The 27259-nt window shown below is 36.9% G+C and overlaps 2 protein-coding genes across 3 annotated transcripts in view; both read left to right on the plus strand.

The window, feature by feature from the left end:
• The window catches only part of rock1 (Rho-associated, coiled-coil containing protein kinase 1), a 69704-nt gene extending 64763 nt beyond the window's left edge, over window positions 1-4941 (plus strand). Inside the window, exons 29-33 of the mRNA XM_041247746.1 lie at window positions 109-197; window positions 733-811; window positions 1055-1313; window positions 2899-3109; window positions 3620-4941. Coding sequence (XP_041103680.1) covers window positions 109-197; window positions 733-811; window positions 1055-1313; window positions 2899-3109; window positions 3620-3623 — 642 coding nt within the window. The 3' untranslated portion in view covers window positions 3624-4941. The remainder of the gene's footprint in view (window positions 1-108; window positions 198-732; window positions 812-1054; window positions 1314-2898; window positions 3110-3619) is intronic.
• Window positions 4942-8741: 3800 nt separating this feature from the next.
• Window positions 8742-26958, plus strand: LOC121314455 (ubiquitin carboxyl-terminal hydrolase 14-like). Of its 2 annotated transcripts, none has more exons than XM_041247749.1 (16): window positions 8742-8911; window positions 10036-10181; window positions 10504-10536; window positions 10804-10908; window positions 14641-14744; window positions 15150-15208; window positions 15569-15699; window positions 16070-16150; window positions 21101-21195; window positions 21484-21598; window positions 21686-21751; window positions 22052-22144; window positions 22355-22483; window positions 25016-25076; window positions 25190-25297; window positions 25771-26958. In XM_041247749.1, exons 1-16 carry the CDS (start codon window positions 8896-8898, stop codon window positions 25911-25913), a joined length of 1485 nt encoding a protein of 494 aa, XP_041103683.1. In that variant the 5' UTR covers window positions 8742-8895; the 3' UTR covers window positions 25914-26958. The 2 variants fall into 2 exon arrangements, with proteins under 2 accessions (XP_041103683.1, XP_041103684.1); XM_041247750.1 differs by lacking the exon at window positions 8742-8911 and adding an exon at window positions 9068-9088.
• Window positions 26959-27259: the final 301 nt, after the last annotated feature.

Consider the following 27259-nt stretch of genomic DNA (forward strand, 5'->3'; position numbering starts at 1 on the left):
TCTTGATGCCTGATGAAGTGCTCCATTTTACCATTCATTGTTTTTTTTGTATGTTTTTTTTTTTTTTTTTAAATATAAGATTGTAAGTGTCTGTTTCCCCCCCCTCAGTACGTAGTGGTGAGCAGTAAAAAGATTCTGTTTTACAACGATGAGCAGAATAAAGAACAATCAAACCCATCTATGGTACTAGACATAGAGTAAGTAAACTAGATAGCATGTGGATTTTTGTTTGTTTTGTTCATCCATGTTTCTCAATAAATTGTTTGTACAAGCAAATGTGTTTCTGCTGTGCTTTTGATATTTTGAGAACAAAGCATCAGTGAGAACTTCCTGACATTCTCAGTACTTACTGCAGATGTCCACGGTGCTTAAAACCAGTTTCTGTGAATGCTTTATTTCTATTTCCTGTACTCCACTTTCTATCTGCATTAATCTGGGAAGAGCGTTGGAGGCAAACCTAATGCACAAGAAGGGGCAGGTTTAACCAGAAACAAACTGCTATAGTATGCTTCTCAGTTATCAATATGCTATATGCAATACTTGATTGGGCAGTTACTAAGGCTTTACATTTGCTTCAGTAAATAATTTAGCATGCTAAGGAGATGGCTCAGATATATCTGTTCCACACTGCAAAGTGCTCTAAGATACAAGCAATGAATGATGTGCAAAAATACCATCTTTTGTCAATATAATATTTTTTTTTTTTCTTTAAACTTGTTTTTTTTGATGCAGCAAATTGTTCCACGTGCGGCCAGTCACACAAGGAGATGTGTACAGGGCAGAAACTGATGAAATTCCCAGGATATTTCAGGTGTGTGAGCATTGTCAAAACACATCATATTGCTGGTTTCATGGAGCCACTAAAGGTGGACTGCGAATCAGGACTATAAAAACAGCCATAGAACAATTCAATATTCAAGAAGATATTTCTTTTTAATGCTTGGTTTTTAGGTCTTAGAAAAAAAGTATGTATAACTCTATAAGGTTGTCAAGATACAAAGTTTTGAGTTTGACTTGCATCTGCACTGGTATTATCTGAAAATTGTTTTTCCAGATCCTGTATGCCAACGAAGGGGAGTGTAGGAAAGAAGCAGATTTGGAATCGGTACCTCTAGGTGATAAAAACTGCTTGGCTCACAAGGGCCATGAGTTTATTCCCACGCTGTACCACTTCCCTACAAACTGTGAGGCCTGTGCCAAGCCCCTTTGGCATGTCTTCAAGCCTCCTCCGGCACTGGAGTGTAGGCGTTGCCATGTGAAGTGCCACAAGGATCACTTGGACAGGAAGGAAGACTTGATTGCTCCTTGTAAAGGTACAGCAGGATTGTTGTACTGCCTATGATCAACCGCAGGGCCCCCTTCAGCCAATAAGGTTCTGATTTAAGCAGTCATTATCCCACTGAGAAGCATATTTTTAACCACCCTAATTAAATCCAGCAAAAAATGCATGAGAGGAAAAAAAGTGTTATTTTTAGAAATAATACAACAGGCTTTACCTGACTCTTTCAGGTCTACTGTTTGCAGCTATTATTGCCACAGTATTAATAATTGTTACAGACTTCTAAATACAGTAGTACAGACTTGTTAACCCTTTGCAGTCCATTTATTCATCTTCTGTCAGGCGCGTCAGGTCCAGTTTATATTACATGTGCTGTTTAAAAATATTTTATTACAGTAATATCTCAAAGCTCTGCAAATGTCTGTGATATTCTTTGAGTGCTGGATGCAGAAGCAGCTGTCCTCTATGTTTATGTCCGTGTTATCTCTATGGTGCAGGGGCTATGTGTATTGCTGAGATCCACCCCTTTTTTTTTTGGCTCCTATCGGTCTCACTGTGCCTTTGAAAGGTTTTCTCTCCTTTTTTCGGAGAAAAAATGATTGGAGCCCTGTGCTTGATGTCTTTTTGATGTCGGACAGGGTCTTACAAGTGGTTTTAGGCAGTGTCTGACAAGTGATTTGATAAACTAAATTGTCAGCAGTGTCTTTGCTCTTTAGACTCTTCTAGGACTGATACAAGTGTTGTCCATACCATATTGAAATTATTCAATTATTTATAACAACACACATTTGACTAGAATACAAAACAGCTCCTTCTCTATAATGTATATATAATGAAGTAAAAGTGTAACTTTCTGTGAATTAACTATGCATAAAGCACCATTGTAATCAATGCTATATTTTTTACAAAAGAAAAAAAGGGTAACATTCCCACTCATGGATCATTTTAATTAGCAGATTTTTAACTGTCTAAATGGTGGTTGGGAGTTCAGTTAGACGCGGCAGACAAGCAAAACAAGTGCGAGAAGGACAGTGGATCGGGAGAGGGAAAGGGCTTGCGCCAGATTCGGCTGCCGGAGCGAGGCTTAAACTAAACTGAAGCGTCTCGTCTCCATGAGAAAGCTGCAGCTCCTCTCGCAGCAAAAAAGTAAAAACATTAGGAAAGATAACCACTTAATAGGTCTAATATTTATTTAGTTATAAAACAAATGCTGAATAAGATGTCTGTGTTATAAAGTGCCAGCGCAGCTTTTCTTCAGTTCTGTATCAGAAGGGAGAGACAGAAACGGAAGTTAGACTGAGAAGTTGTTTACAGTTTGAACACTGTACTGTATTTACTGTTACTCACTAGTATAGGGAATTGGAGGACATGCTGTAGGAGCGTTATATCCGAGGTGCGTTATAATCAAGAGCCTTATAGCGAGGGAGCACTATGTGTGTGAGTGTGTGTGTGTATATATATATATATATATATATATATATATATATATATATATATATATATATATATATATATATATATATATAATATAATGTGTGTGTGTATGTGTGTGTGTGTGTGTGTGTGTATGTAATTAGTATTTATTTTTTTAATCTATTTGCCATGTTCCTTCCTGACAGTGAACTACGACGTTACCACAGCAAGGGATATGTTACTGCTGGCCTTGTCCCAGGACGAGCAGAAGAAATGGATTGGTCATCTAGGGAAGAAGATCCCCAAGACCCCACCGTCAACGTTTGTGCGGGCCTCCCCTCGGACCCTGTCCACTAGATCTGTTGTAGCAAACCAGTCCTTCCGCAAACCTCCTAAAAACACAGCAGGCAAACCAAGGTAACACAACAGCATCTTACTTACCTTAAAGAATTCACCGGCAACAGATCTCGATACCGTCGTCCATAATCCTGTAAACTTGCTCTATAACAGACCTCTATATTTAGATGCATCACTGTGTTGATTGTTAAAATACACTTGTTATCTCCTTCACTAACTTTGTCAAAAACAAACTTTCCAACTACCACTAAAATTCTAAATCTAAGTAAATGGAACCAACAGCAATTGGAATGCATTTTGTTATTTACTATTGACCAATGTGTTATGTTTACAGTCCTACTAATTGGTTCATGTTCTTTAAGTGTACTTCAGGACTGGCTGTTAAGTTCTTAATGCCTGGCTCTATGTTGATTTAGCCTTTATTATGTTTCTATGGTGACGAAGGAAATCAAACAAGTCATCGAGCGCCATCTGGAGCATGGCTGAATGAAAAACGTTCTGTTAATGAGAAGTACACATTTTTATCTATTTATTTTTAAACCTGTACATTTATTTTGTTTTTTCTTCCAGCTAACTGTGTGCACCGTTGGACTTTTAAAATTAGGTTTCACAAGAAACTGAGCTTCAGTTACCACAAAAGAGCAGGATAATGGACTCCCCTAACAACACCTAATATCATGGGGTACAGTGTTTGGAAGACCTGCCTCCTCTAGCACAACCACCACCTCTTCCTCTTCCTTCACGGCTCTGCCTGGAGCCCGGAGAGCTGCCAGCCATCCCCACGGGTTTGCCTGCATCTAGACTAGATTATCAAGCAAAGACATATTAAAGCAGTTCTCTTTCATAGGATTTTAATTTTCTTACATGCTGCTTTTTTGTTTTTTGGAAGGGAAGTGCCTCTCAGTTGTAGGTGCACTTTGACTTTCTTCGTATCAGCAGTTTTATTGGATAGGTTTTTAAATGTTTGAATGGGTGAAGGTGGGGGTGCAAGTAAGCAGGAGCTGCTGGAAAACCTTGAGAAAGCAGTTATGTGAAGACAGACTTTTTTGGGGAGCAGTGCTGTACAAACTTGAACTTTTGTGATGCCTTCACTGTAGTGTACTTCCAGCCTTCATGCTATCAACCCATCAGCTTTGAAAAGAGTTTACTTTTTTGCAGAATGCTTTAAAATTACTGTGTCATGTTTTACTAAAATATGCTTTGTGAAGCAGGGGGGAGGGAGCATGCAGGAGTGAACAGATTATCATTTTAATCTATGCATTTTGTTTTATTTTGTTTTGCACCAAGCCATACTCATTAGGAGAGTAAAAAAGAACCATTGAGTGTTTTGGGTGCATCATTTCTGTATTTTATTATTATTGTTATTATTATTAGTATTGTAATGTATTGCCTTAAAATGATTTATCGTACGTGGTTGAAAAAAATAAGTTAACAAAAGAAAATGTAAAAAAAAACAAAAAAAAACTGCACTGTTTGAAATGTAAATTATTATTAGAACACTGAACAGGAGTAGAATTTGGCCTATTTAGTGCCTTAACATTGGATAACTATTTTACTGCCATATTGTTTTTGAAAACTGAAAATTACATAACAACGTTCTCCTTATTTTCATTTCACTTTGATTTTATCCAACTTTTACATGCATTTATTTTCTTTTGTAGACTTGAAGTGTTTTCATAAATGCAATTCAATCTACCAATGAACTACCTGTTATGAGTGAGTCATAGGAAACAAAACTAGGAACTGTTGCAGTGGGGTCGAGCTGCAGAAAGCAATTAAATGCTACTCTTTAGTCTTTGTTACACTTACAGTGTGTTATTACACAGTGTAACATTTATTATTATTATTATTTTTTTTTTGTTCCTGGGTAGTAATTGTTATTTCCTAATTGCTTATGCCTCAAGTATAGAAAATGGCTATTATTCCCCACAAATTTTGCTTTTGTGACCAGGACAGTGATATTTTGAAATCACTATTTCCAATGAGAAAACGGGAGCCTTTGACTACAAAAGATTTAGAAGTGAGTAGTTTTTCGAGATTTACGATTATACTGTAAATTTACAGTAATCGTAAATCTCAAAAAACTACTCACTTCTAAATCTTTTGTAGTCATTTTTGTATTACTTTAGTATAAATTCATGTTAATTTGGATTCATATGTTGTTTTTTTCTGACTTTATGTGAACGAAAAAACACCAAAGCTCCTGTTTTCTCATTGGAAATAGTGATATTTCAAAATATCACTGTCCTGGTCACAAAAGCAAAGTTTGTGGGGAATAATAATCATTTTCTATACTTTTGAGGCATAAGCAATTGGGAAATAACACTTACTACCCAAGAAGAAAAATTGTGTTACATAGTGTTATTTGAGACTCACTCCACTCAAGAAAATAATTGGGTTGTAAATGCTGTTAACCTCTTGCCTGCCAGTAGGAGGTGAAGTGTGTTTTATTTTAATGAACACGTCCTAATTTATGATGGCTTTGCAGTTCAGTAGTCATTTATTTAAAATAAAATAAAATAAATAAATAAATAAAAAGCACTGGAAATCTGATTTGTTTCTAGGATGAAATGCATGTTTTTATGGTATAGGAGGACGCACTGATGGATATGCAACAATAAACATATCTTTATCTACCGACTAAGACTTTGTACTGGTTGAATCAGAAATTAATTTCTAAAAGAACTTGCTGATAAAACAGCATAACCCTTTTGTTAAAGACAGATTAAACGTTCACCTTCCTTGTGACTGTTTGAATGTTTATTTTAGTTTTTATTGGATGGATACAGATAGTTGGAGCTAAATATCGGTAGCCAGCTGAGTGACCAATTACTTGCAAGAAATCCCAAAGTAATAAGTAGACATGCTGATGTGGATGAAGAACAATTAAATTAACTGGAAGACAGCAAAACAGAATACAAAAAAAAAAAAAAAATTACTGTCTTTATGCTCACTCACCCCGACTTTGTCACTTCAAATAATGTATTTTTAGCGGTTTATAAATGCTAAAGAAAAACACAAGAAGACACGTGCACATTATCCACCACAATCCGAGACGTGGTTGAATTATTTATTTATTTTTTTTATTTCACACGTCTGTTCTGCTCACTGTGTGCACTGACAGGAAGAAAAAAAATAACACTGTGCCCCCTGGTGTATTTTTTCAATGGCAATGTGCACACTGAAAAAAAATGATTTACTTGCATTTACATGTTTGAATTGAATGAATGTACTCAACTTGCGTAGTTCAAAGTTATACATAGGACTATTTTATTTGGCGTAAGGATATTTAATAAAAAAAAATAATGATTTTTTGCCTTAAACGTGGTTTATGCTCCTCCCCCACCCACCCACTGTTTTCCCTGGATTATAAATGCAGTAAGGCCTTTAGGGCGTCTGTATACACTGAATATACAGACTTAGTCTGGTGCCTCACAACACCCAGTCGGGCTTTATTGCGTACGTGTAACAAGCTTTCTATTGCTAATTTAACAGTGTAAAGGACAGAGTATTGATGAGTGGGCAAATCTAACACTATGGCAAAAAGCAATTGCCCTTGATTTTGATAAACGGGAGCAAACTGCCTTTGCCCTATAATATGATTTCAGTGACATGCTTTGCGCCTTCCTTTTCCATCTGTGTTAGTGCCAGTGGCCTAATTTACATGTTGGCTTTAAGTGATTTTGATGACAGCGCAGAGAGCGTCTGCGTTTCGGTCCAACCAGGTAAGGGAAGGTTGATTTCAAATCAGGGGCAGCCGATCCCCAAACGAAAAGCGAGGGTTTCATCAAATGTTCCTTGGCAATAAGTCCTTGTTTTTATTTTGTTAACCACCTGAAATATTTTCTTTTGGTGTTAAGGTGCTTTCAACATGAGTTCAGGATATGCTTTTCAGACTCATGTACGGTTGGCCAGATCAGCCAAATTATGTTAATATCCGAAAGCGGCAGCACCAGGTTACAGCATTTACACTGGTTAGTGGCGCTGGAATAATTTGTATAGTGGGGGTGCTGAAAGTCCTGTATATGAAGGCACCCATGCATTCGGTTGCTATTATGTTAAATATATTAATGAAACGAATCGACGCTTCTTTATATATATTGTAGCGTGCACAGGGAAGGCAGCAGCAGGGCTGGTAGGTGACGTAATCACATACAAAGACAGAAGTCTGATTTACGCTCCTTGCAAAGCCGGCTCTTTTGTACAGTGCTATCGGCGTTATTCTTTACAAACATTCACGTAATGTGTTTTTATACTTAATGTGTAAAAACAGGCTGATTGGTTTTATTTTATTTACAATAGTAGTTGAAGATAAAAAAAAAAAAAAAAAAAAATCAGAAAACTTTAAAGGTCTCACGGGATTGCCACCGCGTCTTACCGTTTAACCAAAGCAATGCACTTACACAGCTCCTAAGATTCACAAAACATGAAGGATTTATCATTGCGCCGATGTACTCCAAGCCAGGGGGTGCTACCGCAGCTCCAGCACCCCTAGTTCTCGTGCCCCTGCTTACAACCTTTTACTGGTTTTCTTTAAAGATTTATAAATTGACCAAATTCCTGTATGGGTTTTATTTTATGAAGGTTAACAAGCACGTCTTATCTGTTTAAGGATATTTTGTTAGCAGGGGTTCTGAGTGGTGTATAATGGACAACACATGCATTTATTTACCTGGCCCAATACCTACTGGAATGTTGTAAGATTCCAAAACAAGTGTTCCTTGTTCCTCAGCTGTTTCATTTAGCTATTGCATGTTTAAAATGTGAATCATAATTACAACTCCTGCGTGAGTTCTGTGCTTACCACAGTGACACCGATACAAACAAATCCACATATATTAAAAGCACAGTGCCGTCTGCTGTCTGATTTTGTCACTAGCATCTTAACAAGGGTGTTGTTTACAAAGCTTCTTGCTGTTAAATGCAGATTGGTAGACTAACAAGTGTGAGTCACAGAACGGTTCATTTGAATTGATTCTGTCAAGTTGTATATTGAAAGTATATTGTACATTATTACACTCATACTAGAAGCGTTTATTATTTGATTAAATATATCGTTTATTTTATTTTATTTTTTTACATTGTTTTTTAAGTAAGCAAATTTATGCCACCATTCTAGTTTGATTTGCATTTTAGACATTAAAAATACATTCTAGACTAGCCATTTAGTCTCAGTAGAGCTGGCGGTATACCCATGTGATTAATAGAAACTTCACAAACTATTCATTATCATTAAAAAAACAGCACAGCACGGTACCAGTGGTTGAGTCCACTTCATGCGGACTAACTTCAGGACAAGGAAATACCTAGAAAACGAACAAAAATGAGTCCAAATGCAGCATACTAATCAGAAGAGCCAGGTAATCTAGCTGATATGACCAAGTTAGACACGGGAAAGTACAAAATAGACCCACTATCTTGACAGTTTGAAGAAAACACTTTCTGTGCACTGGAGTGCAAAAATAATTAGACATCATTATTCGTTGTTTCTTGTCTGTATTTATTTTTAACGTTGGCAAGATGTAAACCGGTATTATCTGACATAAAGGTAAGCTTAATGGAATCCACCGATCATCTACACAATGCGTACGCTGCGAAACAGCACACACCCCTACATTATGCGCTGTGTACATGTAATTCAGGCTGAAGTTTCTGGTCTGTTTTCTGAAAGTACTCCCTCCCCTCTGTGCAGGCAGGGTAGCTGCGGCCAGAGACAGTCGATGTTGGTGCGAGATCTTGCGGCGTCATCGTCAGGAGCTGTTTGAATGAAGCGAGAGAAGACATCTGCAAAACAAAACGAGCAACTCACCTCGCGAATCGCCGATTAATAACAACAAAACGAGAAAATGCCCATGTTTACAGGTATGTCAACTGGAGCGTACATCGCCTGCTCGTTTTGTAGCAACCACTCCTAGACACGTGTAGAAAGGTTCCGGCTAGGCCTCATCATCAGAGGTTCTGTTCTCTTGCTACGCAGAACCGATACTTGCAACCGGTGCGAGGAAGACATTCGCGTTTGACAACGTTGAAAACAATAACGTGGTTGTAGGGAATTAATACAGTTATGTCTATTTCCCACTAGAGCGTTGCAGCTTCATACGTTGTGGTGTTTTTGTTTTGTTTTTACCAGAACTATCGTCCAAATAGTAACTTAGGCTTTTAATTGCATGTTCTTCATGAACACTACGTTGTGGTTTCACAGCGGTGTTTATTGTGCTCATATCTATAAAACAAACAGATTATTTGACATTTCATGTCAGCGCTCTTCATCATGTTGTTGTTATTATTTATTAACCTTGTCAAAACCAGAGCTTTGATTTGCCATACCAGACATTTTATTATTTCGGTGGAGGCCTTCGTTCTGAATATGTGATATAAGGAGTCTCATTACCTTTTCTTTTTCCTGTTGTTTATGAAATACAGTACAGAATATTAAGATACATTGTATGAGCTGGTGTGTATTGTGTTGTACTATTGTGTGATGCAATTTCTTAATTTTTATTATTATTATTATTTTTTAAAATATAATAACCGTCTTATAATGAGCCCCCATGTTCCTGTTTTGCAGTACCACTGCTGTTTTACAGTTGTACACAGTGCCCAGCGCTACTACATATCTGTTTAGTAAATCCTGAGTCACACCAATATAGAAGTAAATATTGACAGGCTAGACGGGGGACGACGACGACACTCTAGTGTAAGATACACTGCACAGTTGTCACAAACTGTATATCCTGGAGTGAAGGAAGTTTAAATTTTCAAAAATAAATAATCCCTTAATCCATTTGGATGCAGGTTGTCTGTTCATTATGTTTATTTTAATGTAGGATTTTTACCTCCAGTTATGACATTTCAAAGCCCTTTCTGTAAACAACTACATAATTAGGGAGGACCGTACTGACTAAGTTGGTCTGTGTTTTTGCACAGCTTATGTTGTACACCAGAGTGTAAGGAATGTGTGTGGTTATTGGTTGTTTTCTTCACAGTAAATGTGAAATGGGGGAAAGAGAAGTTTGATGCAGTGGAGCTGAACACGGAGGAAGCCCCAATGGTTTTCAAAGCACAGCTGTTTGCACTGACAGGAGTTCAGCCAGAGAGACAGAAAGTCATGGTGAAAGGAGAAACGCTGAAGGTACAAACCCAGGCCCATCCGATTTTCTGATAATCCTGAAAAAACTAAACAAAAAACCCCCCCAAAAAATTAAATAATGATGATAAAAGATTGTTCATTATTTTGGCAAAGTATACATTTACTAAGCAGCTTGGAGATAGGACACCGCATTTAGTAAAATATTACTTTGTAAGAAACAGCAATACACATGCTTTGGATAGCAGTAGAGAAAAACGTTAACCGTGACTTTTTTTTATTTTTAGCACTCTGGCTATCGGAACATATGCCTTGTTTCTTATTTTTTGTGTGTGATTTGTTTTTTGTTTGTTTGATTTTTTTTTAGGATGAAGAGTGGGGAAAAATCAAAATAAAAAATGTAAGTATGCCATCTTGTGTAGTCTGGTGCTGAAAAATTATTGGGAAAGAGTTCCAGCTGTGACTGTCCTAGGGTAACCAACAGAAGTAGTTTGTGATTTATACTAAAAATATAAAACAAAAGCCAGTTTGTTGCAGCGCTGAACAAGTAAAAAAGTAATGCTCAGCATTCCCTGGTCAGAAAAGGGTTGGGTGTTGTGGTGTTCCTTTTAGCTGTTCAGTTGTTAAGCCCTATGCTTACCTTAATGTGTGTGGCTTGCCTCTTCAGGGAATGACTTTGTTAATGATGGGCTCTGCAGAGGCGCTGCCTGAGGAACCTGTAGTTCGTCCAGTCTTTGTTGAAGATATGACAGAAGAACAACTAGCATCAGCAGTAAGTACGGCTAAACGTTAGTGACCGAGGGTGGAAGATTAGCTAAGTGATGGAGACGTTAAACACTGCTGTTGAAGATTTTAAAACACAAGAAGTATCATAATCCACTAATGACGGGATGTTCATTATTAATGCATAACTAATTGCTTAGGGATGTGCTTTTGGTACATTTTTATGAACATTTAAACTGCAGTGTCAGTGTTTAAACCATATCTACACACACACACACACACACACACACACACACACACACTCTTTATATTACATTCTGATACTGACATCCCTGGGTAGTATTTTTTAAAATAGCGTTTTAACATCGCAAAGACTTAACTACAAAGTACAAAAAACAACAACAAAAAAAAAAAAAAACGTACACATCAAAGTGTATATTGAAATGTTTATTTATGGTTGTAATTAAAGTTGTTAGTGGAGATATAACTATATACACATTGAACATGTTTTTGGATAGTACAATGTTTTTATAATAATGTATTTCTTAAATGTTCATGTAACAACAACAAAAACAAGAATCTATTCCATTTTTTGTTATAGTTGTTGTTGTTGTTGTTTTTTTGTTTTTTTTTAATAAGTAACTTTGCCCAAAATTATATGGTTTAAAAAAAAAAAAAAAAAAAAAAAAAGTGAACATCACCCACTGTACAGCGCTAATGCAAAATGGCTACAGGAAAGCGAAAGCAAGTTGTGCTTACAATTGAAAAAAAGTTGGAAATACTTTCACTTCTGGTAAAGGTAATTACCAGGGATAAAGTAGCGTAATATTTTGGAATTGTAAAGAGCACTGATTGATATTAAAAGGTCTGCCTCAGAGACTTTAAATTTTGCGGTCTTTGATAGTAGGGGTGGGATTTTTGAGATCTATTGTTGCTCAAGACAGTACTTGAGCATTACAATTTCCGAGTACTTGAATCAAATGCCACTCTCCTCTACATGCTGCACTAGTGTACATAAACCTCCCAAACATTGCCTCATGTCCTATTTTAAATGTCAAACTAACACACAATCAAGTATTATATTAAGTAATTAATATAATATTTGCATTGTGCAGTTAATTGTATATGGTCAAGTATTACTAAATAACTTAAAGTATTCAAATTCATGTATCCACACAACTTTACATTAAATTTTGTAAAAAGAGATGCGTGGCCTACCTGTTTGAAGTGCAACTCAGGGGTCCTTTACTTTAGTGCAGTAGTTCCAACATACAAATAAAAATCTTACTTAAACGTAAACGGCCGTTCGGTCCAAAAGCTTATAGAACAATTAAGTGAAGAAAGCCTTCCACCTTTGGGAAGATTGGGGAATAGGGTCCACGAGTCTGTGCTAATTGCAACTTTTTCTTCCTTTTGAAAGTTTTGAATGAACAGCTGCAGCACGATTTTCTTTAAGTTTTTCCAGCCTCGCTGTTATTGTTTTATGGGTCGGCACAGTATTGCGATAATCTTACATCGATTTCAAAACTGCAACATTCACGATTCGCACGCATCGGGGATAATGTGATCACGCCCTGTTGGAACAGATCTATAGCAAATGTTGTTATGGATGATTGCTTTTTATTGCCATCAGTAACTCCATCCACAGTAATTCTGAATGTTGTCATTTCAAATGGTGAAGCATTGAACTTGTGTATTAGTGGTATGGAAATTTTGTTGGGCATAATTATTTATGTACCTCGGTTTTCTCGTCCGGTTCCTCGAAATACTTCCAAACGTGGCTTCCTTTGTTTAGAGATGCCATTTTAAATATAGAACAAACGCTTTTCATTAACGTTAATACCCCGTCGTGGAATTGATACCATACCACGCCTACTACAGGCATGAACACACACAGTGCACCAATGAAGCGCCAGATTGAGAGAGAATAAAACCCGCCCCAGTGTCAATCGTTCTGTTGCACCAATTAGAAAAGATACTTGGAGGCAATTGCCAAACCCTGTCCTTTTTGTAATATCCACCCTTACTGTGGCACTAGAGCAGTCTGATACACGATGGACTACTCATGATAAATTACTGCAATTAATGCATAAAAAAGTATGCGTTTGGTGACATTTGTCACGTGATCGGTTATACGTCTAGGATATTATGAAACGTTTAGCCACTTTTTTAGAGTTTATATGTTTAAACGTTTAAAATTCCCATCCCTGCTCTTGTTAATTGTCTATTAAATTTTACAAACTAGTTTTGCTTTCTTGTAACTGCAGTGAGGAACCTACACATTACAAACTGACCCCCAATGCTGGACACCATGTTCTGGCAGTAGTTAAAACTGCTGTGCAAGTGGTTACTTGTTTTATATATTTATTGCATTTATATAGCGCTTTTTATACAAAAGTATCGCAAAGCACTGTATAGTGCATAGCAGAAAAAAAGAACAAACCACAATACATTTGTATAGCATGTCACACATACAACTGCCACAGTTGGACCATTTAAATAACAGTATACACATAATACAAAAGCAGTGATTTTAAAGTTACATTAAAACCCACTAAGATAAGAAAGCATTTTATAAAACTGTGTTTTTAGTCTTGACTTGAAAACTGTAACAGTCCCAGCTTCCCTGACACGAAGGCAGAGCATTCCATAATTTAGGAGCTCTACAAGAAAAAGCCCTACCGCTCGTGTTGCTTTTGTTGAACCAGCAACCCCTCATCCTGTGATCTCAGAGTGCGGTTTTGAAGAAACAGGGTCAGTAACTCGGTGCCAGTCTATTCAGGGCCTTGTAAGTTAACAGCAAAATCTTAAAATCAATTCTATACTGCACAGGAAGCCAATGTAAAGAGGCCAAAAAAGGGTTAATATGTTAACTTTTCCTGGTTTTAGTCAGAATTCTAGCAGCAGTATTCTGAACAAGCTGCAAGCGGGATACCACATGTTTTGTGATAACAGGAAAAAAGTGCATTACAGTAATCAATTCTAGGTGAAGCAAAGGCATGCATTAGTCTCTCGGCATCAGATACGGAAATAATTGGTCTAAAGTTTGCTATATTTCTCAAATGGTAAAAAGATACTTTAATAACTTCCGTAATAGTCTCAAATGAGAGATCAGGATCAAAGATGACCCCCAAACTCTTCTAGTTTGTTTTGATGAGAGACTGCAAGGGTCGAGCTCATGTAATCCCACATTTCCTTTGGTTCTCTGATCCCCATAGCATAACCTCTGTTTTATCTGAATACAACATTAGAAAATACTGTGACATCCAGTGCTTGATGTTTGTAAGGTATGTAGCTAATAACACCCAGGCAGAAGAAATTCCTGGTTTTAGGGATAAATATAGCTGGGTATCATCAGCATGGTAATAGAAATTCACCCTTTGTCTGTGGATAATGTCACCTAAGCGGCAGCTTATATAATGAAAACAGCAAGGGACCTAGAATGGAGGCCTGTGGAACACTAAAGATAATGTACAATGGTTTTAGCTATTGTACATTATCTTTGTGGAATGTCATTTCTGAAACTGAATTCCCCTGTTGACATGATATGATGTGTGAGTAACTGATGATCGATGCCTATATATTTTCCTATTCATCACACCCAACTCACTGTACACTGACTCCCCAGCTAAGGCAGCTAAGCCATTATGTACAGAGTCTATCTCTTAAGCTACTGCAGTCGGAGGCATGCTATCTTATGATCCGGTACATTGCTGTGGGGCTGTGTTGAGTTTGTGTTGTGATTTCAAACTAACTAACCAAACTCTTGATTTGCTGGCAGCTGGAGATGCCCAGTGGACTGACAAACCTGGGCAATACTTGCTACATGAACGCTACTGTTCAGTGCCTGCGTTCTGTGCCAGAACTCAAAGAAGCCCTAAAGAGGTATGGCTTTCTTCACCTAAAGGTGTATAGAGCAAGAGAGAACCGCATACTCAATTGCGCTCCAAAATACATTTAATTCATAAAAACACGTTGTCAATGTTTCGACACAGAAGTGCCTTTGTTAGTTATGGGTCAACTTTTTCAATTGGCCGTGCATGTTTTTTATTCCAAGGTCAGCGTTTTAAAGAGATGTGAGTATTGTAAATGATAACATGTTTTAGATGAGTCATAAGGAACACTTGTTTATGATTTACCTTGGGTGCTTTCCATTAGAAGACAACAACATGTTATAGCAAATGTGTAAAACATATACAGTAGGTGATAAACTGGATTTAAGACATTTATAAGACTTACTTTTAGTTAGATTGTGATTAACCACTACTGGTGTCCTTCTTTTCTTTCCAGGTATTCCGGTGCCTTGAGAGGTTCAGGGGCAAATGCTTCTTCTCAGTATATTACAGCAGGTCAGTACAGGGAAGACTTTCTGTTTACTGCACATTATTATAGATTCCCCAGTTCTTACCATAATAACAAAAGCATTAAATAACACTTTATGATCATTATATTGCAAAATATAGACAATGGCAATAACAAATCTGACTCCTGATACTTGTAATTTGGTAGAGATCAGTTATTTCCATTGCAGCTGTGTTGTTTATTGGGTAGATTTATTCATCACGATAATTTCCAATGATTCAGAGGGGAAAATACTTTGGGCAAACCGTTGCATAAAAAACACAACTTGGGTATAGTGTTATAAAAGTAAACATACTAGACATATTGCACAGTTTTAAGCTCCTTGCTGTTTGTTTTTTTTTTTTCAGCTCTTCGTGACTTGTATGACTCCATGGATAAAACATCCTCTAGTATACCGCCTATCATCCTCCTGCAGTTCCTGCACATGGCCTTCCCTCAATTTGCAGAGAAAGGGGAACAAGGACAGTATCTTCAGCAGGTGAGCCATGGCCCTCCACCTGAAAGACTAGGACCTCAGTTACTGCTCTTGTTTCACAGTGTGATTGGACACATGTTATTAACTCAGTTGTCTAGGAGTGTATAGAAACTTACTGCATGCATTTAAACATTCCCTCATGTATTAACAAAAAGGGTTCTTTGCATTTGTAGCTGAAAGAATAAATACTCAGTAAGTTTTAAATACATTCAAATATTTGCCATTAGCTGTAAATTGTTTGACAATAATGTCAAACTAACACTGATCATGGGGCCCCCTTTTGTGCCTGTTCGTAAACTTATGTCTTCTCTTTCGTTGATATATTTGTGCTTTTCTTTGGTATTTTATTGCTTTGTGTATCTCCTGCTTACAGGATGCCAATGAGTGCTGGGTTCAGATGATGAGAGTATTGCAACAAAAGCTGGAACCATTGGAGGGAGAGGCTCCTATGGAGGTATCCGATTTCTCAAGGCTTTTGTGTTTGACTTGTTATGAGTTAAAGGTAGGGGTGGGCAACGGCATGAAAATTGTATGTCGATATCATGCATGTATTTCGACATCGATAGTCTCAAAGTCTTCCAAAACACAGAAAAGTATACCGTAATTGCAATATCAAACATATATAGAGGGTAACATATATTTACATTTGAAAAACAATAACTTACATTAACTTAGTGGTCCTTGGCTTCACAATATCCATGGCGAAAAAACAAGGTCATGTTATGCTGTTTCACTATTCCATACTTTCTAGCCAATCCAGAAGTAAATGACTCTTCAGCTGCTCTGCATGTAAATGCTGACTCACGACACCTCTAAAAGTATTAAGTACGTTGCCATGCCGAATTTTGCATTATTGTGAGATGTGGTTTGATGTTTTAAAAGTACATCCCATTTATAACCAAAGGTTCACATTTAAAAAATACATTAATAATAGTGTAAGTAATCACACAGACAAAATACAATGAACCGCTGACGCATGCGCACATCCCAAAATAATACAAAACGTTTGGCAAATTTCTTAATGCAGCATGCAAATAGCATTTGCTACCTAAATGTTAATATATGGAATAACATGGTTAAATAATACTTTAGTATGTGGTGTTTGAGACTGGCAATGATTGATATGTATAGGGTTTGTTGCATCTTGATAAAAAACAAACTTGACTATACTGTGTTTGTATTTTTAGCAGTATTAGCAATAAAAACTGTCTCCCTGAACGTACATGAATTATTATTTTTTTTAATCCCACGATATCGCGATATGGAAATAGTTTTTGATGTCATATCAAAATATCGATATTGGTGCCCATCTCTAGCTACAGATTCAGCAATCACTGGTGTCTAAAAGATTGGTGTTGACAAATTCTGAGTTAGTGAGGGACTCAGATGGTAGACAGTGTGGGGTGTAGTAACTGTTGAAGTGCACCAGCTGTGATTTTGTTTTTATAGGATATATATATATATATATATATATATATAGTGCCTTGCAAAAGTATTCAGACCCCTGACCAATTCTCTCATATTACTGAATTACAAATGGTACATTGAAATTTCGTTCTGTTCGATATTTTATTTTAAAACACTTAAACTCAAAATCAATTATTGTAAGGTGACACTGGTTTTATGTTGGGAAATATTTTAAAGAAAAATAAAAAACTGAATTATCTTGCTTGCATAAGTATTGAACCCCCACACATTAATATTTGGTAGAGCCACCTTTTGCTGCAATAACAGCTTTAAGTCTTTTGGGGTAAGTATGTATCAGCTTTGCACACAGTGTCAGAGTGATTTTGGCCCATTCTTCTTGGCAGATTTGCTCCACGTTGTTCAGGTTGGTTGGACGATGCTTGTGGATTGCAATTTTCAAATAGTGCCACAGATTCTCAATGGGATTGAGATCAGGACTTTGACTGGGCCACTGTAGGACATTCACCTTTTTGTTCTTGAGCCACTCCAATGTTGCTTTGGCCTTGTGCTTGGGATCATTGTCCTGCTGAAAGGTGAATTTCCTCCCAAGCTTCAGTTTTTTAGCAGACTGAAGCAGATTCTCTTGCAGTATTTTCCTGTATTTTGCTCCATCCATTCTTCCTTCAATTGTAACAAGATGCCCAGTCCCTGCTGATGAGAAGCATCTCCACAGCATGATGCTGCCACCACCATACTTCACTGTAGGGATGGTGTGTCTTGAGGCATGGGCAGTGTTAGGTTTGCGCCACACATAGCGCTTTGAGTTTTGGCCAAAAAGCTCTATCTTGGTCTCATCTGACCACAAAACCTTTTCCCACATCGCAGCTGGGTCACTCTCATGCTTTCTGGTAAACTCCAGACGTGCTTTCAGATGGTACTTTTTGAGTAACGGCTTCTTTCTTGCCACCCTCCCATACAGGCCAGTGTTATGCAGAGCTTTTGATATGGTTGACTGGTGCACCATTACTCCACTCCCAGCCACTGAACTCTGTAGCTCCTTCAAAGTGATTGTTGGCCTCTCTGTGGCTTCTCTCACAAGTCTCCTTCTTGTTTGAGCGCTGAGTTTTGAGGGACGGCCTTTTCTTGGCAGTGCCTGGGTGGTGTGATGCAGCTTCCACTTCCTGATTATTGATCCAACTGTGCTCACTGGGATATCCAAACACTTGGATATTATTTTGTACCCTTTCCCTAATCTATGCATTTGTATTACTTTATCTCTAACTTCTGTAGAATGCTCTTTGGTCTTCATTTTCCTTCAGATTCACAGCCTTACCAATGATCCTTCAACAGTGGGGTTTTTATCCAGAAAATGTGACAGCAACTTTAATGGTTCACAGGTGGAGGCCAATGGTAAGGTAATTGTGTCCTTGTTAGGGCAATTTCTTTCATCGGTGCAAACTGGGAGCTTCCACAGCACAGGGGTTGAATACTTATGCAAGCAAGATATTTCAGTTTTTAATTTTTCTTAAAAATATTTCCCAACATAAAAGCAATGTCACCTTACAATAATTGATTCTGAGTTTCAGTGTTTAAAAATAAAATGTCAAACAGAACGAAATTTCAGTGTACCATTTGTAATTCGGTAATATGAGAGAATTGGTCAGGGGTCTGAATACTTTTGCAAGGCACACACACACACCCAACATACATATATATATATATATATATATATATATATAGATATATATATATATATTATATATATATATACATATTATTATCACAGTTGGTGGTCAACCACCAAACCTTTTTTTTTTTTTTTAATCTTTCATTTTTTAAGCTATTAACACATTTGTGAGGTTTGTATTTATTTAGTTTTTTACCATAAAACAAACAAAAAAAAAGAAAAAATAAGGCACAGTTTCATTAAGATGGTTGTTTTTACATCACGTACCCCATTGGTGCTTGTAGACGGCGGTCTTGGCAAGCTGCTATTTTATTGGTCCACAAACAAGTACTGTGAATTAAACAGTTGTGGTGCAATTCTACAGCTCACATTGGTGAAAATGGCAAAAATAATGAAATGAAAGGAAGGTGCTGGCAAAAAATTAAGATACATGCATATTTCATTTCTGTTTCACTTGTGCAGCGAGCGAGCGAAGCCTGTAGACCCCTCACTCTCCTGGAATAATCCATACATTAGGCATGTATAGCTCACCTTCAAACTGCGAGCACCGTCTCTGCCTTTATTATAAATGCTTTCCTGTTAAATATACTGACGGTATGCTTGCGTCTTATACAACAATAACTAAGTCCGCCTTTTTTATTGGTCTACACGAGTACCTGCAGACCAGTTATGTGAAACACTGATTATGGATCAAGAGGGTACAAGGTGTTGGAAAGCTATATTCTCTGCAGAAAACGTGTAGACATCAAAAATACTCTACGCAGTAACTACAGCCTTTCGTCTGTATTTTCTTTGTGACCTTATGTTGATGGAGACAAACATGGTTATCCAGCAAATGCAGCATCAAGTCTGTTCTGCTGCACACAACTCGGCTATCCTATTGTTGTCTCCAAACACTGCTGTTTTGAGACATATTTACTGCAGGTTGATCGCACATTACTCGGGTTGCGTTCTCTTATCCCAGAGCTTGCTGCGCAGGCTGCTCATGGCTGCTGTCTGTGTGACGTCACACGCAGCTTCTAGAGAAACACCTTCTCCAAACCTTGCAGCTCAGCACATGTTTTTAAACGGCCTGTATTTAGTCAGTTTGTAGTAAGTGATTAACAGTAATACATCTTATCACGGACTTAATACATTATTGAAATGATTTATTTATTTCTTTAATATAGCATTGACAAGACTATTCGCGGCTTCATTGTATAATGATAAGATGTCATTTGCCTCCGCTAACAAGGGGACAGTAGATTTAGTTGTTTTTTGCATTACGATCAGCAGCTCACTCGTGATCTCTGCATCGTCTCATAGGTTTACAACTGCAGGCAGTCTCCCTCAGCAACTTTTCAAAGCTGCGCTGGGCTGTGCAGAATCTGCACAGATTTTTGTGGGTGGAGTTGAGTGATGTTATGCAGCAGCCCTCGAAGAACGCGCATCACTGCGATTCTGTGCAGACCTGTGCAGAACTTTGGAAGCTGCCTATAAGAACATGACCACAGTACTGCAAGGAAAATGAGTGTCTCTCTGTTCTTGCGTCATTAGTAAGCGCACCTGACTAAACATTAAATTCTGTGCTGGAAGAAATTCAAGCATGAATATCGGTCTCCATTATTGGTTAAAATAACAAAAAACGTCTGATAGCCGATTGTGTTTTTTTTTCTTATCGGTGCCATGCTGATAGTCTACCGATTATCGGTGCACCCCATATATATAATATTAAAAAATAGATGGGCTTCAGTGAGTTACAGGAAAATAATTCCATCCAGGCTTTGTGACGTCATAAATTACGAGACTGACGGTCAAGTAATTTTTAAACTGTCACAGAAACAGAGATGGAATTGTCAAGTCGAATGGGTCAAAGTTCAAGTATATTTTCCTCTAGAGGAATTATCACTTTTTGATGTCACTACTATGGTATTATCACTTTTTAATTTGAATGGCTCAGGATATAAATATAGCCTTCATCCATCCATCCATATATATATATATATATATATATATATATATATATATATATATATATATATATATATATATATATATATATATATATATACACACACACACATACATTCAGGAAGATGCATATGGGAGCTTTAGTATTTACAGTGCAAACATGTTAAAATTGCAATGGAAATGGTTATACTGGATACTGTATTTTCAACAATTGTGGAAAAAGGACTGTGTACTGATGCTAAGCCCTTTATGTCACAAGCAACACAGTTGTGTTTTTTTAAGTGTGAATGTTTAATGGAGGCAATTTACAGTCATGATTCAGATGCACATTCCTAACATACTCATTTTATTTTCTTTCAGACTGATTCTGGGACAGCAGCAGAAAGTGGTGCAGCAGCTGCTCCAACCAAAAAGTACTTTATAGACCAGTTCTTTGGTGTGGAGTTTGAAACCACGTATCCTTTCCCTCCTGAATAGAATTGCAGTAAACCACTATAATCTATCAACTGTTTTTTTATGTCGACCAGTTTTATCATCAAAGTGAGATAAAAAAAAAAGTAAGTGGCTGAGATGTTTGAATGCAGGATCTAAGTGCTAATATCATAGGCTTATAATGTACAGCTTTGCCTAGGTTACATACACTTCAGGTAAGGTATTCAGATGTTTGTAACGTGTAAACCTATAGGTGAAATGATTAGTTTGAGTGAGAATACCAAGTTTCTCCTTAACCCTGCACTGTTTAGTATGAAGTGTGCAGAAGCTCAGGACGAAGAGCCAACAAAAGGGAAGGAGAACCAGCTTCAGCTCAGCTGCTTCATTAACCAGGAGGTCAAATACCTCGCCACAGGACTCAAATTGGTTAGCACTGCTCAAGTACCTGTTCCTTGCTCTATATTTATGCATACAGCAGTTTGAAAAACTGACAACTCTGTGTTCTGTTTCCAGCGTCTACAAGAAGAAATCACCAAACTGTCTCCCTCCTTGCAACGAAATGCTTTGTACATAAAATCTGTAAGTACAGGATTAATTTCATGGAAACACTAGTTTTGTCCAGTCATTTATATCTCATGTAAGCATTCAATGGCTTGAAAGAGATAGATGAGAAAATCTAGTAAACCAAATTAAACTACTTGATTAAGGCCAGAAAACCAAATGAAAGAGACACATTTTAAACAGTTTGCTTAGTGTTCTTTTGTATCGGTAAGTTTGAAGACTGTTTTTGCCGACAGCCACAGCTTATTAGAAACTATGCCTGAAGTTGTGGTGATCCCTAACACTTTATTAAATTATTGTTCTTAATCTGATTTTCAGTCCAGAATCAGCCGTCTACCCGCCTACTTGACTGTTCAGATGGTTCGATTCTTTTACAAAGAGAAGGAGTCTGTGAATGCCAAAGTTCTCAAGGTAAGTCTGTGAGATGTTATACCATGTATTCAGAGACTAGCCAAAGATGAAATAAAATACTGTATGATAGATTAGCATAATATCTTCTCATATTTCATGTAAGCTCATTAACTTACCATTAACTTTGAATGGGAAATATCACATTGTCCCTACAGTTTCTGTGAGTTTTCCTGTTTTAACTGAATTTCATCTCACTGATTTCGTTCCCAGGATGTGAAATTCCCCTTAATGCTCGACGTTTTCGAGCTCTGTACTACAGAGCTGCAGGAGAAAATGGTGTCCATCCGATCAAGGTTCAAGGAGGTAGAAGACGACAAACTTAACACGCAGCAACAAAAGGCAAGTGTGGCCCAGGAGTTTGTTAAGAAGTGCATAGTTTAAAGTTGCATGATAATTAACCTTTTATAGTCATCCCAACAGCACTATTGGAAAATTAAAATGTACTTCCTGTTGATCTGGGATTCTTGAATTCGGTATCTGTCATAAAGCATTCCTTTGAAGGTTCCACTGCACATAGACTAGTCATTTTGGGTTGGTTACTGTCTGTTTGGCACACAGCTGTATTCCTATTTATAGTTTTCCAAGACATTATGTCTTGACAGTGCCAAGTTGTTAATTTAAGTATGTCATTAATATACACTCCCTGCCACTGCTGTAAAATGCAAAATTAGAGGTATCATTATGGTGAAAAAGTTGATGACATACCAGCGGTATTAAAGAATAGTGTAGAACAAGAATTAGCTATGAAATGTTTAATGATAGTCTAAACCATTCTCCAAATTAATGCAAACATGTGACATACAGATGGGTGGATGTACGGACAGACACTGCCATATATTCCCAGGATCTGATATTCTCAATAGCTTGTGCCAAATGTTTCCACTGCCAGCTGTGGCCAGCCCTGGTCCTAAAAGGGTGTTTCCATTGCTGGCTACATCGGCCCAAGCTGGCAGTGGACACTTTTTCTGGTCTGGTTACTATGTCGTACCTGATGTGGCCAGACCTGGCCACAAAGGAACCACATCATCACGTAGCAGAGAGGTGTGTTCTAGATAAGAAGCAGACAGGGGAACAGAGCTACATTTTTCAAGCTTTTTTCATTACCACAATGGCTGTCAGAAGAGTATCTCTGTTTTTCGATGGTATGTTCTTTTTTTTTTTTTTTTTTTTTTTTTTAGCTTTTAAAACAGAACTGCTTTAAAAACAATATGAACTAAGCTTACTCATTTCTGCTTATCTTCTGGGAAAATGTGATTATTGCAGCAGTCATGGTGAATACCGAAGAAAGAAGCTTGATGTGGAACTATTTTGGATTTCAGCCAGATGATAGCAGCAATCTGGTTAAAGGCAGACAGTCAAAATATAAAAAGTGTTTAAAAGAAGTGAAAAACAAAGGAGGACATGTCACCAGTTTATTAAAACTGAAGATTAGCTAAAGGGGCATTCAGAACAGAAAATAGGAGACACTTTGTTTACACAGAGAATTGTGGGAGTCTGGAATCAGCTCCCCAGTAATGTTGTTGAGGCTGATACCCTGGGATCCTTCAAGAAGCAGCTTGATTCTGGGATCAATAAGCTACTAACAACCAAACGAGCAAGATGGGCCTAATGGCCTCCTCTCATTTGTAACTTTTCTTATGTTCTTATGAAACATCTCTTATGATCTCTTTGCCGAAGTACAATTTTTGATCAGTTAATCTATGGGCATTAGTTGATTAACCTGTAGAGTAAATCGGTAGATTCAACAGTGCACATTTTTATAAAGGTAATGATCTTATAGCAGCTGTCCTGCATGTAATACTTAAATCTGTAGAATCTAAAAAAAAAAAAAAAAAAAAAAAGTGGGACCAATAAGAATTTGGTCTTTTTAAAAGCATTTGTTTTATAGTTTTTCTTAGTAAATATATCTCTGTACTATGCTATTGAGATGTACCTGTGCTGGCCCTGTGGGCAGAAAGTGAATAAACTAAACCATTTATTTATTTATTATTTGTTACATTATATTATATTCAAAAAACAAAACTAATAATATAAAAAAAAAAAAAAAAAAAAAAAAAAAAAAAACACATGTTACAGAGTATTTCCAAGTGCTTCTGCCCAGAGTGCTGCAATGGTGATTGACATGTTGTTCCTCCAATCAGTGACGTGGTACACTTTTGCCTATCTCCCCTCCCTTTCCGGTTTAGAGTTAATGTCGTTTTGTTTTCTCATTTGTTAGTTTGTTTTCCAGTTTGTTGCTGTGCTTTGCACTTCAGGGCCACTGTAAAAAAATAACTAACGATAAAGAAATGCATGTAATACAAAGTAAATACAAACCAATTTTGCATGTAAAATGCAAAAAAAGTTATTGCAGTCAGTGCAAACAAATAATGTACTGTCACCATCAAACACAGGCAGCTCATCCGTTTTCAAGAGACTATATAGAAAAAGAAAAAATATATAATATTACATATTGAATTCGAAACACTTATTGAATTACAAGTTAATGAGATAATTACCTTCAAAAACAGCTGTAGATGAGATGTCTGCGTTGTCTTGGTGCTGTGTTTACATGGCATATCTCGAGCTTGCTATGTAACTCGGCTTCAAAGTTGGCGCTGCAGATCGCATTCCCTGTACACAACTTTCTTTGAAGTGTATCATTAAAAATACACAGAGGGAAACATGGGTTTTTTTTGTTTCTAGGGCCTAGGTTTACTCAATAACAAGCTTCAGAAAGACTGGTTTGATTATTATTGCTGTGAGACATCACAGAACAGTGTGCGTCATCGGTCAAAAATGCACGAAATTAAAACGGTCCGGCGGCAAAGGGTTAAGGGGTTTCAGTTGGTGATGCCGTGCTCTGTGCTGACTGCAATTTTGATTTCGCAGGTGGATACGAAAAATGGAACTCCAAAAGAAGTGAAATATGAGCCATTTTCCTTTCCCAATGGTGAGTATGCAGTGTGAAATGAAATTGTAACATTTAAATTTTGGCTTGTATCTCGCATTGATTCATTCTGAATAATTTAAATCCACCCCAATGACTGAAAATGTTTCTTGCAGATACTGGCTCTAACAACAGCGGATACTATGACCTACAGGCCGTCCTAACACATCAAGGACGATCTAGTTCATCGGGTCATTATGTGTCCTGGGTTAAGAGAAAAGCAGGTAACTAGATTCTCTTTCCTAGTACTTCAACAGGAAAGGTAATGCATTGTAAAGTGCAGACTACGGTAAAGAAATGACAGTCCATTACTGAGTGTGAATCATTTGATTCTTGTGTTCTATAACAGTAAAACGATTAACTGCAGGCAAATGGACACGGTGGGTTGACAGCATTTCAGTAATTCTCAATACGTTTGAGTAAATGCTGTATGAAAAAGTATCCTTGTTTTTTAATAAACCTCAAAAATAAATGATTTAAAAAATAATTAAATGCTGTTTTTGTCTGAAGAGGCTGTTTTTATGACTGAAATTTATATTTGAGACTATCCATTTTGGTGGGAGCAATGATAGAAATGGTAACATTTCTGTTAATGTGGTATTGGTTGATCAGTTGAGATGCAAATCTGAGATGTATCTGTGTAGAAAGAGGATCTTTTTCAAATAATTTCCCTATCTGCTGTCTGTTTTTCTCATAGATGAGTGGATCAAGTTTGACGATGATAAAGTCAGTGTTGTGTCCCCTGAAGACATCTTGAAGTTGTCAGGTGGTGGAGACTGGCACATAGCATACGTCCTGTTGTATGGACCTCGTCGGTTAGAAATACTTGAAAAGCAATAATAATTAGTAAAATAAAAAAATGCTATTTCCAAGCACTGTCTGCGTAGATGTGCAATAAATATTTGTCTTAAAAACTCATGACCTTAAAACCTTTTTTGTAATTGGATTTCTATACATCTAAAATCTTGCACCTTGCTTTGTGTCATTAAAGAGTAAACACCTAATAGTTTTAACTGGCCTCCCAAGTTAAGAAATAATATCCAGAAATTCTTTGAACTGAATGAAATGGAGTGTAGTAATTCTTAACCATTGCCTGTCTAGAGTGTCCATTTTATATGCAGTATTTAAAAGCTTTTGACCAGTTTTCTTATCATGCAAAGATGGTCATATTTATAAGTTAGTAGTTACATAGTATTTTCCTGCAAACAAATATATTCATTACAAATATATTTGTAGATAACTTTTTTTTTCTTAAACTTAGCTGAGCTACATCACTGCATCTAAAATCTACAGTCTGCAAGACATTGGTAAATGGAGACTTATGCAACATTTAATTTGCATTAATTCAGTGGTCCCTTTTTATACCTGGAAGTATAGGGAAATATTGCAAAGGAGCAAGTGCTTTGATTTGGTTTCATATAGACAGTATGAACAGAACAAATTTATATACTAGCAAAACATTCCCTTATTTTACACTTGCAGTAATGTGCCATTTACATTTAAATATCCTAGGAACTTTGGCCTAAGTATTTCCATCTTAAAATTAATAAATCATTTACTACGACTTGAAATACAGATGGTGTATTCTGTAAAGACAGTTTTGTTACACAGAAAGACATATTTATTGCACATTAATCTGTCTTTACTGTTGCATGGGTTCCATTCTACAACATGTGTAATTCCTTGCCTTCATTTGCCTTACTCATTCTCGGTAGGGAGGCAGAAGGAAAATTGTTGCCTCACTTGTAACTCAGTGCTGCTGCCCAAAGTCTGAACAGCCCTATTGCCACAATCAAGCATAAACCCAGCAAGGAGTGGCTCATCTACTTTTTTTGTCATAAATTATTGATGCTGGCAGGAAAAAATAAATAAATGTTTAACGGAATTTTGTGTGATGTTTATGTCCTCAACAAGGTAGTGTTTTACAAATGGGTGTGCGAAAAATCTAATATTAAACATCAGGTTTTTTTTTTTTTATACAAGTTTTTTTTTCAATATTTCTGTATGAAAAAAAAATGTATTAACTTCAATAGACTGAAATCACATTTTAGCATCCTTGCTTTCATTCAAACCAGTGTCTAAATGACTAGGTGGATCACACTGTTCCAAATTACACTGCTTTGTGAAGCAGACAGGGAGCTTAATGTTAGCATAAACCCAACATGTAACTGTTTAGGTTTAATCTT

The sequence above is a fragment of the Polyodon spathula genome, chromosome 4 (genome assembly GCF_017654505.1).
Source record: "Polyodon spathula isolate WHYD16114869_AA chromosome 4, ASM1765450v1, whole genome shotgun sequence".
Taxonomy (NCBI): domain Eukaryota; kingdom Metazoa; phylum Chordata; class Actinopteri; order Acipenseriformes; family Polyodontidae; genus Polyodon; species Polyodon spathula.